Below are 14,926 nucleotides of genomic sequence, written 5' to 3' on the forward strand. Positions count from 1 at the left end.
TTTTTAACTCAAGGATTCCTAAATACTCGAGCTCTAATTTTTCTCTTTCTTTCTTTCTTTGTTTTTTTTTTTTTTTTTTTTTTTGTTGTTATTGTTTTTTGTTTTTTCGAGGCAGGGTTTCTCTGTAGCTTTGGTGCCTGTCCCGGAGCTGTAATTTTTAATGAGACATTGCTTGTTCATCTTGTAAATCTAACTAACATTTGTCCACTGTCATTAAAATTATTTGAGGTGTTTTGATTACTTTTTTTACGTCTTTACAAAATGCATTAGGGTATTTTGGTTAGAAAGTTTCAGTATCTTGAGGCTAATTATCAATAAGTTTATATGATAAAAGGGTTAACTGTACTAGTGTTGATAATTGCAATCCATATCTTGAAAAGCTGAAAGAACCTTAAACTGCATTTCCTTGGTATGTTAATTAACTGATAGTTGGGCATATGTGAATATGAAGGTATCTTTGTTTACTCTTAATTCAAAGATCATTCATGTGATTTTACTTTTAACATCTTAAACTTTTTTTTCCAGTGTGGGAAGAATGAAAGCTTGAATTTATTTGGTGAGTTCAGAATGATTTTTTTGTTTGCTTCTGGCTTTAAAATAAGTTGGATAGATTTACTTGTTTTCTTTACTATTCTTAAGCAGCATTAACATGAATGAATGTTCAGTCTGTTTCCTCCAAATCCCTAGAGAAGTATTTTTAAGAGGTTTTTTTATGACTTATATAAATGAATACGTAGCTTCTAGCAGAGTGAAATTTAAACTACAATATACAAAATGCACAAACTTAGGTTACCATTTGTGCAAATCAACTTTTGATTAACCTGAATGATAATTGTTTGAACTCCAGAAATCTTTTTCTTTTGACAGTGCTGAGCCCCAAACCCAATCCTGAAAACATGCTAAGCACACTCTCCCACTGAGCTCTATCAGCAGCCATTATATTGTTTTGTTTTCTAAAGTGTGTTTCTTAGAGAGTCCTATCTCAGAACTTGTGGGACTGAAATTGAGGACCATGAGTTTGAGTGTAGCGTGGGATACATAGCAAATTGCAAGCTAGTGTGAACTCTATCATGACACTATCTCAAAAACAGAAAAGAGAAAGTTTCTTATTTTGATTTCTTTGCAACAGGCTATAGATAAATAATATTGTTTTCATAATTGTGCTGATTAACTTAATAGTGTCACAAAGATATTTACATATAAAATTTTTCCTGTTTTATGTACAAATCTGATTTTCAGTAAATTGTGTTTATAGAATTCTGAAAGCTATCTCAATCTAATGTAGCCCATTCTTAGGCAAACAGTAATGTTTGCTTCTTTTCTACTTCTAGCTCCAGGTAATTTCTAATAGATGATTTTTCACCATTAATTTATAATTTTCAAGTGTCACACATAAAGCAAACACATAATCTGATTTTTTTTTGAGACAGGGTTCCTCTGTATAACAGCTGTAGCTGTCCTGAAACTAACTATGTAGAACAGACTGGCCTTGAACTCATAGAGCTCTACCTGCCTCTGTCTGCCTCTGCCTCCTGCAGTGCTAGGATTAAAGGCAAGTGCCACTGCCACCTGGGCAATATGTAATCTTAGGGTATAGCTTTTCCCCCTGTTTTTGAAATTAATGTTATGTTATGCAGTAGTGTGCGTTTTAAATTATTGGTATTTATATGGCATACTAATGGTATTCCAGTATATGCACAAATCACTTTACTTGTTTGTTGGTTAACATTTGGGTTGTTTTTACTTTGAGACTATTAAATTGACAGAAAAGAACTTAATTTGCAGAATCACTTTTTCAATTATGTTTTGATTGGTTTGAGGATATAAAATTCTTGAATGCTAATTTAAATAATAGTTGAATTTATGTTAATTTAAATAATAGTATTCCAGATAACTTTCCTTTTCTGTTCATATGAGCAGCTGTTGAGCTTTCAATTCCTTCAGTCTTTATTTGACTTTATTCTAGTGAGTGCCTCTTGTTCGGGGTTTTAATTTGTAGGCCCCTAATTAATGGATAAGTAACATGGCACATCTTTTCATGTACTTATTTGGTACATGTTTTCATACTGGCCCAATGTAAGCTTTTGAGTACATAGTTTTTAAACTTTTTCATTTTTTATAAACCTTTTTATTGTTTTATTTTATATGGATGAGTGTTTAGCTTGTATATATGTGCACACTGTATGCCTAGTGCTTTCAGAGGACAGAAACAAGTAGTATTTCTCTTGGAACTGGCCAGTAGTATAGCTTCTGTTTAGATGCTGGAAAAATAGTAATTTCTCTAAGAACAGCCACTGCTCTTAACTGCCGAACCATCTTTCCAGCCTTTCCTTTTGTTATTTAAAAGCAATTAGAACTGGACTGCGGTGGCACAGGCCTTTAATCCCAGTATTCAGGAGGCTGAAGCAGGCAGATCTCTGAGTCCAAAACTAGCCTAGTGTACAGAGGGAGGTCCAGCACAGCCAGGGCTGTTACACTGAGAAATCCTCTCTTGCAAAATGGGAAAAAACAAACAAAAACTACCCGATTGAATTTAATCACCCTGGTTCAACGCAGTGTATACATAATATAAATAACAAAAAGGGAAAGCCATTCTTTAACAGTGAACTTCTTGCAAAAAAATATTCCTCAGTCTTTCTATAGAACAGATTTAAGCCAGTACCAAAACAGACAGATACGTTGCTCTCGATCTATAGAGCAGATTTAAACTAATAACAGAAAGTTACCCTGCCTTACTTTAATGAAAACTTTTTAGTTTTACTAGCAAGACAAACCATAATAAAACAATAAGATTGTCATAAAATTTTTACATAGGCTGTTTCAGTGATTACTCGTAGACAACAAAAGTAAGAATTTATAAGATATAATCATCACTATGGAGATAATGTATACATAAGTGTGCATATTTTATCTTTTTTTTTCTTTTCCACTTTTGGTCTACTACTTGTCTAGGATCACATTATTTCCTTTTGGGTTTTTTTAATTTTTTTTATTGACATTTATTGAGCTCTACATTTTTCTCTGCTCTCCTACCTGTTTCTCCCCTCCCCCCTTAAACTCTCTCCCCAGGTCGTTATGCTCCCAGTTTATTCTGGAGATCTTATGTTTTTCTACTTTCTACTCCCCATGTAGATTAGATCTATGTAAGTCTCTCTTAGTGTCTTCCTTGTTGTCTAAGTTCTCAGGGATTGTGGTTTATAGACTGGCTTTCTTTGCTTTATGTTTAAAAACCACCTGTAAGTGAGTACGTCTTTCTGTGTCTGGGTTACCTCACTCAAAATAATGTTTTCCAGCTCCATCCATTTTCCTGCAAAATTCAAGCTGTTGTGATTTTTTTCTGCTGTGTAGTTCCCCATTATGTAAAATGTACCACATTTTCCATATCCATTCCTCGGTCGAGGGGCATTTAGGTTGTTTCGAGGTTGTGGCTATGACAAACAAAACTGCTATGAACATAGTTGAGCACATGTTCTTGTGGCACGATTGAGCATCCTTTGGATATATACCCAAAAGTGGTATTACTGGGTCTTGAGGGAGGTTTGTTCCCTAATTTTCTGAGAAATCACGACACTGACATCCAAAGTGCTTGTGCCAGCTTGCATTCGCACCAGCCATGGATGAGTGTTCCTCTTCCTCCACATCCTCTCCAGCAAAGGCTATCATTGATGTTTTTGATTCTAGCCATTCTGACAGGTGTAAGGTGGTATCTCAGAGTTGTTTTGATTTGCATTTCCCTGATTGCTAAGGAGGTTGAGCATGACCTTATGTGTCTTCGGCCATTTTAGATTCCTCTGTTGAGAGTTTCTGTTTAGTATGTGCTCCATTTTTTTTTTTTTTTTTTTTTTTTTTTTTTTTTTTTTTTTTTGTATTTTGTGATCTTTTGTTGTCCAATTTCTTGAGTTCTTTCATTTTGGAGATCAGACCTCTGTGTGATGTGAGGTTAGTGAAGATCTTTTCCCATTCTGTAGGCCTTCGTTTTGTTTTGTTGTCCGTGTCCTTTGCTTTACAGAAGCTTTTCAGTTTCAGGAGGTCCCATTTCTTAATTGTTTTTCTCAGTTTCTGTGCTTCTGGACTTATAATTAGAAAGTGGTGCTGTGTGCCAATGCATTCAAGTGTATTCCCCCTTTTCTCTTCTGTAAGGTTCAGCGTGGCTGGCTTTATGTTGAGGTCTTTGACTGTTTTGGACATGAGTTTTGTGCATGGTGATAGATCACATTGTTTTTTGACAATTGCCATTTTATATTTAAGAAAAATTCATGTTTGCCATTCACCATAATGATGTTTAATGTCTTAAAAATTTAGTAAATTTGTCGGTCAAAAATTAACTTTATATGGTTTCCTTTGTTTATGATTATTACTAAGGTTTATACTACTTTTACTTATTCTAAAGCTAGACTCTAGGTTATGATTATATTTTGCTTACTTAGTATTTACATGAAAATGAGCTGTTTTTCTTTTGTGCCTCTTTATTCATAAAAAGAGAAAATTATTTTGTATTTGAGAAAATTTAACGCACAAGCCGGGAGGTGGTGGCACACGGCTTTAATCCCAGCACTCAGGAGGCAGAGGCAGGCGGATCTCTGGGAGATTGAGGCCAGCCTGGTCTACAAGAGCTAGTTCCGGGACAGGCACCAAAACTACAGATAAACCCTGTCTCAATAAAAACCAAAAAAAAAAAAAAAATTAACCCACAAGATTACTTTTTTTTTGACTCTTTTCAGTTTATTGCATGAAGGAGTTACACTAGTCCAAGTTAAAAGCGGACCCGAAATGGTTACATTATACAAGCTGTGAGGTTTTTAAACTTGTGACAAGGGACAGGAGGGAAATTATACTCATTGCAAGGAAATCCTCACTTAAGCTTCAGAGTCACAAGAACTTAAAACCCATGAACCTTCAGCTGATCGTCCTTAGCCAGTCCAGTCTCTATTAGGAACTGGCATATGTTCTTTCTTGCACTGGTCACCCTGTAGCTGAATTACTTCTCCATATTCTGGATGCTCAATTACAGTACCATTGCAGGCAAATTTCTTCTTAAACGCCTTCACTAGTTTCTTTTTATCTTAATCATCAGCGATCCCTTGGACAGTGGTAAGGGTCTTCCTGCCGTTTCTCTGTTGAATTCTTATATGGATGTATTCCTTAGTGCCAGCAGGAAGCTGGCCATCACCCTTACTTGCATCACCAAAGGGAAGGCGGCTGAGGGAGAAGAGGGGGTGGGGGTGGTGGGGGTGGGGACACGGGACACGGGGGCGTGGGGGGGGCACGGGGGAGGGGAGGGACAGGAGGACGACTATGGAGCTTCAGGAAGCGAGGGGGCTCGAGGAGGAGGCAGCTTCTGTGGCGGCTCAGTGACTGGGGCCAAGTCTACATTATTTCTAAAACCGTTATTATTAAATTATTTTACCTATGTATTGGTAACTGATCCATTCCTTTGGTTATTCAGTTTTCTCTCTATCTAGCTTGCTTTTTGTGATCATGACTTCTTTTAGCTGGAGATGGTACTTGTGATTATTTCAGGTAAATGTCAGATTATTTCTTTTTACTTTATTTGACTTTCAACACTTGACTTTTCGTGTGAAACTTGGTTTTCACTTATATGGCACATTATTTTCTTAGAGATATTTAACAAATACCAAGTTCTAGCCTTAGATATGTGGTCTAGTCCTGTCCAGGCCAAAGTCAGGCTTTATTAGCATCCTTAAAAAAGACAGGAAATTTTATTTTCAGATTTATAGCTTTGGTTAAAAAATCACTGTCCTAAATATTTTAAACGTTTTAATCAATGCCATTGTGTTATTTTGCATAAACTCTCGTCATAATCTTTAATCCTTTGAGGATTCTAGTGTTATACTTTGGCGTTTACTTAACTAGCAAGTCTTGTTTTCTCGGCAAAACAGTTTATCAGGGGAGTAAAAATATTGTTAAAATTTTTATTACTTTTGCTTCATTTTTATAATCCTGTATTACAAATTATAGAGATCTTGCTTAAATTTGGAGTGGTCGTTAAAGTGGGGTTGATTTCCTATTCGTCTTTTCAATTTTTATTATACTTTTATGTTATTAAAATAATTTCTACAGGATTGTTTGCTCTTGAATTAGAGATTTTAGGGGTTGGCACGTGCTAGTACTTTCTCTTTTATGAGTAGATTATAATTTCTTCTCTTAGGACAACTCCATAAACAGACAAACTAGCAAAGGTCTGTTCTTTGGTGATCATGACAGTCATGAGTCGTGGCTCTCCAGTAGGAGGGAATGAAAACCAGGGACAGGCTCCTGATGGGCAGTCTCAGTCTTCTTTCCAAAAGAACCAGGTATGATTATAGTATATTTTAGGTATTGTAGAAAATTAACAATTGAATAATTGTTTAATCAAAAAAGCTGCCTCATTGTACTTAAGTAAAATGACTAGCTGTTAGTAACAGGAAAAACTTAAATATTATGTATGCTGAAGACTTGTGTTTACTTTGTTTAAAGATAATTATGAATCTGGAGCAAAATTATTAAGTTACTCATAGCTGGTCAGAAGCATAGAGTGGAATAAGCTATTTATGTTCAAGTTCCACCTTTTATACATGCAAGTTACTAAACGTTAAACTAGTTTCTCTTCATTTGTAAAATAAAAACCAATGAAATATTTGTTTAAGTATTAAGACATAGATGAGTATTAAAGTTTTGTTTTGATTTAGATCTCAAAAATTGTTTCTTTTCCTGTCATGGGAGTAAGAATTTTTATTCACAAGTAAGATTTTAGAACGGACTTAATATAAGTCATATCTAATGTTGATAATTTACTTTCATTTTTGTTATTTATTAACTTATTATGTATGGAAAACAGAAAACATGGAATATATGGAAGTGCATATTTACTTCCACCATTTATGTTGTTGGGATTTAACTCAGATTATCTGACTTCATATGCATCTTTAATCTTCCCGACTCCCTCCCTTCTTTTCTTCTTTCATTCCTTTGTGCAAGTGGATGTGTATGTTTACATTATTTCTCCTTTATCTTGAGCCTATATTTCAACATTTCCAAAGCCACATAAAGAGAAGGTGTCTAAACAGATAGGTAAGCACTATGTTAAAAACACTATGAAACTGGGAAGTCAATAAGTGTATATACACTATAGATAAATAAAAGTGATATTTGTGTGAAAAATAAAAAGAACTAATAACACGGTGCAAAACTTAACCCTGGTACTCAAAGATTTTTATTTAAAATTTGTGATCTGTTATTTCTAGGATTACCACCTAACATTTAGCAGTGAGGCACTGCTTTGTCTTGCTTAAAACCATATGAAAAATTTTAGCAATTATTTCTGTTTAGTTTTCATTCTTCTTTCTTCTGGATATATAAGTATCTCACATTTCTGGATATTAGTGTTTTTAATTCTACTTCCTTTTTCACTCTCTGCTTTTCTGTGTTGGAACACTAGTCTATTAACAATCCCGTCCATATTTTCCTTCTTTCTTATTATACTATTTATCGCTAATATTTTATTTTTAAAAATTTTCATCTCCTGGTTTTTATTTTTGCTCACCTTGTTGCCTTTATTTGTTAAAACCCTTCATTTTTAATGGTTATTTTAAATTTACAATTTATTTATTGATTTTACAGTTTCTGCAATTCTAAGGATAATTAAATACTTAATTTCCGGTCAGACTTTCTCTCTCTCTCTCCAACATGATCTTCCATATGGCTTGAAATTTGCCGTTGAAATGTGAATATACTGTGTGAAAACAAACGCCTTAATAAATCCTTTGTGATGTAGTGGTGATAAATTTGGAGAAAAATAGAATAGTGGTTCAGTCTCAGTATTTTGATTTCTGGGCATTTACATTTCTAGGCTTCTTACTGTCCTTTTCTACCTTCTAAGTTAGTTATAGAGAGCTTGCATTCCCACCAGCAATGCAGGAGTGTTCCCTTTACCCCATAACCTCTCCAGGATAAGTTGTCATCAGTGTTTTTAATCTTGGCCGTTCTGACGTGTGTAAGATGTAACCTCAGAGTTGTTTAGATTTTCACTCCTCTGATGACTAAGGATGTTGAACATTTCCTTATCAACTTAATAAATTTTTAGTCATTATCTTCCTTTTACATTTAGAGCATTTTATAAGTATTCACTTACAAATTATTCTAGAAACCTTCAATTTCTGAAAGTCCCCCTCTGTTAATTTAATGCAACCCTTTACTGCTTCATAGTTACTTTAAGTACAGAAATGTTAACTGCCCTATTTATAGATGTGTTTCTTTTTTTTCTGAATAGATTGTGTTGGAGACTTCAGTTGACTCATGAAGATAATTCAATATAGATAGATAAAGTAATAGCCTTTTATACTAGTGATGTACTTTTTTCTGTTTGAATTTCAGAGTTTTAGGGATCAAACTTCATAGTCTTATTCATTGTTAAATAAATACACTGCTTATGAGCTATGTTCCTGTGTTCAGAAAATTGTTCATTCTTATAAGTCATGATACTTAGAACCTTTTTCTAATTTTGTGATTCCATCTCCCTGTTGTATAATCTGGGTTTTGTGAGAATGCTAGAAAACTTTACTTCTTTAGAGCACTCCATTCTAGACTTTTATCATTCAGAAGTACAACACCTGAGCATGCTGAATGTTTCTTTCCCAGAAATAAAATTTGAGTAAAGTTTTGCAGATTATCCATATTAAACTTCATGTGACTTGTCATTGCAGTGAATTTTGATAAATAGTATTAACTGATTTGGTTATTAATTTTTTGATAGCTAATATTAACTATAATTCTTATCTCTATTGTTGACCAAATTGATTTATTTAATGTGACTATTTCTTTTGTTTTTTAAGTATTTCATTTTTTCTTCATATGATAGTTGACTAGTATTTTTCTTTTGTTTCTTTTTTTCTTTGACATTTTTTATTGACATTTATTGAGCTCTACATTTTTCTATGCTCCACTCCCTGCCTCTCCCCTTCCCCTTTCAATCCTTTCCCAAGGTCCCCATGCTTCCAATTTTCTTTCTCAGGAGACTTTGTCTTTTTCTACTTTCTACTTCCCATGTAGGTTAGATCTATGTAAGTTTCTCTTAGTGTCCTCATTGTTGTCTAAGTTCTCTGGGGTTGAGGTTTGTAGGCTGGTTTTCTTCGTTTTATGTTCAAAAACTATCTATGAGTGAGTACATGTGATAATTGTCATTCTGTGTCTGGGTTACCTCACATAAGATAATGTTTTCTAGCTCCATCCATTTTCCTACAAAATTCAAGATATCGTAATTTTTTTTCTTCTGTGTAGTACTCCATTGTGTAAATGTACCACATTTTCCTTATCTATTCTTCAATAGAGGGGCATTTAGGTTGTTTCAAGGTTCTGGCTATGACAAACAATGCTGCTATGAACATAGTTGAGCACATGCCCTATGGAAAGATTGAGCATCCTTTGGATATATACCCAAAAGTGGTATTACTGGGTCTTGAGGAAGGTTGTTTCCTACTATTCTGAGAAATCGCCACACTGACATCCAGCTTGCATTCCCACCATCAATGCAGAAGTGTTCCCTTTCCCCCACAACATCTCCAGCATAAGTTGTCATCAGTGTTTTTGATCTTGGCCATTTTTAAGGGTGTAAGATGGAATCTCAGAGTTGTTTTGATTTGCATTTCTCTGATGACTAAGGAAGTTTGTAGTGATGAGAGCTACTGGCTGCAGCCCGGCTCTTGGCTAGCTTTACCCGCAATAATTTCATGGCAACTGTATTCATTTGAACACTGCCTGGCCCATTAGTTCTAGCCTCTTATTGGCTAATTCTCACATCTTGATTAACCCATTTCTAATAATCTGTGTAGCACCATGAGATGTGGTGACTTACCAGGAAAGATTCTAGCCTACATCTGTCTTGGGTAGAAGAATCATGGCATCTGACTCACTTCCCTTCTTCCCAGCATTCTGTTCTCTCTACTCCACCCACCAATGTTCTGACTTATGAGGCCAAGCAGTTTCTTTATTAATTAAACAATGAAAGAAACACATAGAAAGAAGACTCACCTACATCAGATGTTGAACATTTCCTTAAGTTTCTTTCAGCCATTATAGATTTCCTCTGTTTAGGTCTGTACTCCATTTTTTTTTTTTTTTTTTTTTTTGGATTTTGTGATCTTTTCGTGTCCAATTTCTCAAGTTCTTTGTATATTTTGGAGATCAGACCTCTGTGTGATATGGGGTTAGTGAAGATCTTTTCCCATTCTGTAGGCTGTCGTCTTGTCTTGTTGACCATGTCCTTTGCTTTAAAGAAGCTTTTCCGGTTCAGGAGGTCCCATTTATTAATTGTTTTTCTCAGTTTCTGTGCTGCTGGGGTTATATTTAGAAAGTGGTTCCCTGTGCCAGTGCATTCAAGTGTACTTCAATTTCTCTTTTGTAAGGTTCAGTGTGGCTGGCTTTATGTTGAGGTCTTTGATCCATTTGGACTTGAGTTTTGTGCATGGTGATGGATATTGGTCTATTTTCATTCTTTTACATGTTGATGATATCCAGATATGCCAACACCACTTGTTAAATATGCTTTCATTTTTCCATTTGATATATTTTGCTTCTTTATCAAAGATCGGGTGTTCAAAGTTGTGTAGATTGATATCCGGGTCTTCTATTTGGTTCCATTCATCTTCCTGTGTGTTTTTATGCCAATACCAGGCTGTTTTCAGTACTGTAGCTCTGTAGTAGAGTTTGAAGTCAGGGATTGTGATGTCTCTAGAAGTTCTTTTATTGTACAGGATTGTTTTGGTTATCCTGGGTCTTTTGCTTTAACATATGAAGTTGAGTACCATTCTTTTGAGGTCTGTGAAGAATTTTGCTGGGCATTGTGTTGAATCTGTAGATTGCTTTTGCTAAGATTGCCATTTTTACTATGTTAATTCTACCTATGCAAGGGCATGGGATATCTTTCCACTTTCTGGTGTCCTTTTCAATTTCTTTCTTCAAAGATTTAAAGTTCTTGTCATACAAGACTTTCACTTGTTTGGTTAGAGTTTATTTCAACATATCTTATGCGATTTGTGGCTATTTGTGAAGAGTGTTGATTCTCTGATTTCCTCCACAGCCCTTATTTCATCTTTGTTAAGGAGGGCTACTGATTTTTTAAAGTTAATTTTGTATCCTGCTCAAAGTATTTATAAGTTGTAGAAGTTCCTTGGTAGAATTTTGGGGATCACTTAAATAAACTACCGTATCATCAGCAAACAGTAAGAGTTTGACTTCTTCTTTTCCAATTTGTATCCCCTTGATCTCCCTTTGGTGTCTTACTGTTGTAGCTAGGACCATAAGAACTATATTGAATAGATATAGAGAGAGTGGACAACCTTGTCTTGTTCCTGATTTCAATGGAAGCACTGGGAGCTTCTTTCCATGTAGTTTTATGTTGGCTGTTGGCTTGCTGATTATTGACTTAATTATGTTTAGGTGTGTACCTTGTTTCGCTGCTCTCTCCAAAACCTTTATCATGAAGGGATTTGTATTTTGTCAAAAGCATGTTTCTAATTATTAGTTATGTCATGATGTGTGTACGGTGACAAATGAACCTCTTAAAGTCTTAAAGTTTTGTGAGTAAAGTTAACTACAACTGTATTTATACTAGTAGTAATCATTTTAAAAAGTGTTCTCTAAGTTAGCTTAATTGATACAGTGCTATTTAATAATTATTATTTTTAAAATTGTGGGAAAAAGCATTCATGATGATGGAAAGGGGCAGAGATCAGTAATACTACCTCACTTTAATTAAATACAGAGATAATATATATCAGATAATAAGTAAGCCTAGCCTAAATATATATTGATATGTGAATTGCTAATTCCTGTACATGTGTTTATAAATAGTTAAGTCTGGGACTTTTTAACTTTTAATTAAGGTCTCATCATCTGACTCTTCCAATGAGAATTCTCCAGTGACTCTTGCAGATGAACAAGGTCAAGGTGATGCTCCACCACAGCATCAAGATGAAGATCTTTCATTCCCCCATGCTGACCTGGCAAAGTTGGAAGATATGGTCAACAGGTGCATTTATTTTTATCTGTATGCATATTGATGTAATGACTTGAAAGAACAAACTGCTTTTGACCAAAAAATTAATTGGTATTAAATAAGAGGAAAGGGGAGGTTCAGTGGATAACACTAATTTAGGAGATTTTTTATTCCTTTTCTGTGGTTTTCCCTTTGTGCACACTCTGTTCTACCCATAATACTCTCTTTTTTAGTTTGTTGCTAATTGTACTCTGTTAGTACATTTATTGATATATTAGGTTACTAGAAAATATACATAACTACAGAAAGAAGAAACTACATTTGATATTTAACATGTCTAAGTAATCTGTCAAACTGATATTTAAGGTCAGGAGTTTTGAGATGTTCCTTGCTTTCCAAACCCCTGATTCTTAACACCTTTGATTGAGAGAAATTACCTCTTTTTTCTTGCTCTAATGAAGTAAAGTTCTGCTGCAACGTGTCCCTATATAGAACCTTGTAAGTAAGTTGTCAGGCTGGCCCTCTCACCCATTGTTGGTAAGTGAAGTATGTAGCTACATCTTCAAAAATCCCTGATTCCTGAATCAAGTAATAAAGAGACAGATGCCATCATCACATTATCATCAAAAACTGTTATGACAAAAGGCTCCAGATCAGATGTTCTTGGTAGCTTTTATGGCACATAGGATGCAAGGGTACCCAAAAGACTCACATTCTCTTAACATCCTCTTCCTTTAAAAAACAAAACAAAACAAAACAAAAAAACAAATTAAAAGAACACTTTCCTTTCTAACTACAGGTATTAGCAATTGAATTTTGTTTTTTTTTTGTTAAGAATGCTGAGTTATTATTTGATATTATCTTTAAAACTACATATAGATTATAATGTATATCTTTAATGCCACGAAAGGAGATGTTTGCAGGATTTTCTTTTAAATCTAAAAGGATTTTGTTTGTCATTTGTTTCACTCTTTTTGCTAGTAAAAGCACTCTACATAACTTAAAGTGTTTGAGTAATGTTCTGAAAAATAATCTTATTTTATAATAATTATTAGACCTCAATGGGTGTTTCCTGTTGTGCCAAAGGGAGAATTAGAAGTACTTTTAGAAGCTTCTATTGATCTTAGTAAAAAAGGTGAGTTTCACATGTTCCCATTCTTTTCATAGTATATGCTTTTTATATATGTAAACAATATTTTTGAAGGTTTTGATTTTTTTCTATTACAAAATTAAATATTTGTGATTTTCAGTCAATATCAATAAACTTCCTCGTAAGGCTAAATATATATATATATATATATATATGGGCATTCATTCATTGAGAGTAAGGAGTCAGGAAAAACTTTAGAGGAATTATCTCTCCCCTAAGAACTAAGAAGCTAGGTGCTCTGCATGTGACAGCAGAAGCATCTCTTAGTTCTCTAGACACTATAATTAGTATTGACAAAATAGGCATTTTCCATGTTACCCATTATTGTTTATTAACAGGGTTAGCTTTACTGATATCCTATATGTTTAGAAAACTGTGTCAGCCTTAGTGACATTTATTCACCTAAACATGTCTTACTCCCTCCTTACAATTATAAATAACGAAGAAGGAAAGTATTTTGATCTCACCTAAACTTTTATGTTTAGTTGTAGTGACCTGGTCAGGGAAGTGAGGGACCTTAAACTTTTGTCCACATATTTTTGGAGAGCCTGAGGCTGTTGCAAACTTTATAGAGTGGTTCTCAACCGTCTAATCTGTAACACTTCAGTACAGTTATTCATATTGTGGTGGCTCCAATCATAAAATATTTTTGTCCTTACTTTATAACCATAAGTTTTTTATGGTTAAGGATCATAATTTCAATTTTCTTGGAGATGGAGGTTTGCCAAAGGGGTTGAGACCCGGAGATAGAAAACTGCTGCTCTGTAGTCATTTTCACATTACATTAGATTAGTCTTAAGGTTGATACATGGAGGTTAAGGCCTGTTTAAACATTGGACCATAGGATTTTAAAATGCCAGTGGGAAAATGGCCAGAGGAAATGAATATGGAGTGGATTTTAAAAAGTAAATTTTAAACATGAAAAATATTTAACATGACAAATAAAAAGCAATCTGAACTTGTAAAATTTGAAGCAGGATTTTATGTGTACTTACTTACATGTTTCTAAGAAGGGAATAAAGTTTAATTCACATTCATTTTAAATTATAATACACATTAAGGATTATTTACAATTTAAAAGTTTTGTTTTTTGATAGCTATATAATTTCTTGTATTTTTGGTGAAATTTAAATTTAAGGCATTGAGACATTTATTTATAAAATTATTTCAGCAAAAATTACCCAAACATGCTATTTCATTGACTAGAATGCCAGTATATAAAATTACGTGATAATGAAAGCCCCTAATATTTTTTTGAAAATTGTTTTTCCATTATTACTACACGTATATTTTCTAATAAATTTTCTTACATGTTTGCTTTTGTTAATGAGGAAAAGGAGGTCTTTTGTTTTTCAAAAGGAATATGGGATATTTTGAAATATGGGGTCTTTTGCTTTGAAGCAACCACAAGAAAAGAAATAATAAAGTCTAGTTTTTACTTTTGCAGTATAGCTGTAGTTTAGAATAAATTTTTATCTGTGTCTGTATGTACAGGTGAGCATGTGTGTATGATTGTATGTAGAGAGGCCAGAGAAGACCTGACATTTGGAAATGTCAGTCTTAGCACTTGTCACGTAGTTTAGGGAGCCCCAGGAATCTTTTTATCCTCTCCAAGCACTGAGATTACCTGTTATTTTTGTATAAACGTAGGAATCAAACTTAGGTCTTAGACGTATAAGTTAAAGACATTACTAACTGAATTATGTCCTAGATCCTAGAATGGACAGGTTTTTTTTTTTTCTGTTTTATCATGTCAAGTATTGTGTATTCTTACCACTGATTAG

The 14,926-nt window shown here is 34.1% G+C and overlaps 1 protein-coding gene and 1 pseudogene across 1 annotated transcript in view; both read left to right on the forward strand.

The window, feature by feature from the left end:
• Positions 1-14,926, forward strand: part of LOC130868812 (ubiquitin-like modifier-activating enzyme 1 Y) — a 964,755-nt pseudogene that overhangs the window by 383,595 nt on the left and 566,234 nt on the right.
• The window catches only part of LOC130868797 (probable ubiquitin carboxyl-terminal hydrolase FAF-X), a 176,331-nt gene continuing 161,934 nt past the window's right edge, over positions 530-14,926 (forward strand). Inside the window, exons 1-4 of the mRNA XM_057760827.1 lie at positions 530-556; positions 6,170-6,314; positions 11,880-12,025; positions 13,048-13,127. Of these exons, the coding sequence (XP_057616810.1) occupies positions 6,219-6,314; positions 11,880-12,025; positions 13,048-13,127 (322 nt within the window). The 5' untranslated portion in view covers positions 530-556; positions 6,170-6,218. The remainder of the gene's footprint in view (positions 557-6,169; positions 6,315-11,879; positions 12,026-13,047; positions 13,128-14,926) is intronic.

Source organism: Chionomys nivalis, chromosome Y (genome assembly GCF_950005125.1).
Source record: "Chionomys nivalis chromosome Y, mChiNiv1.1, whole genome shotgun sequence".
In the NCBI taxonomy this organism is placed as follows: Eukaryota; Metazoa; Chordata; class Mammalia; order Rodentia; family Cricetidae; genus Chionomys; species Chionomys nivalis.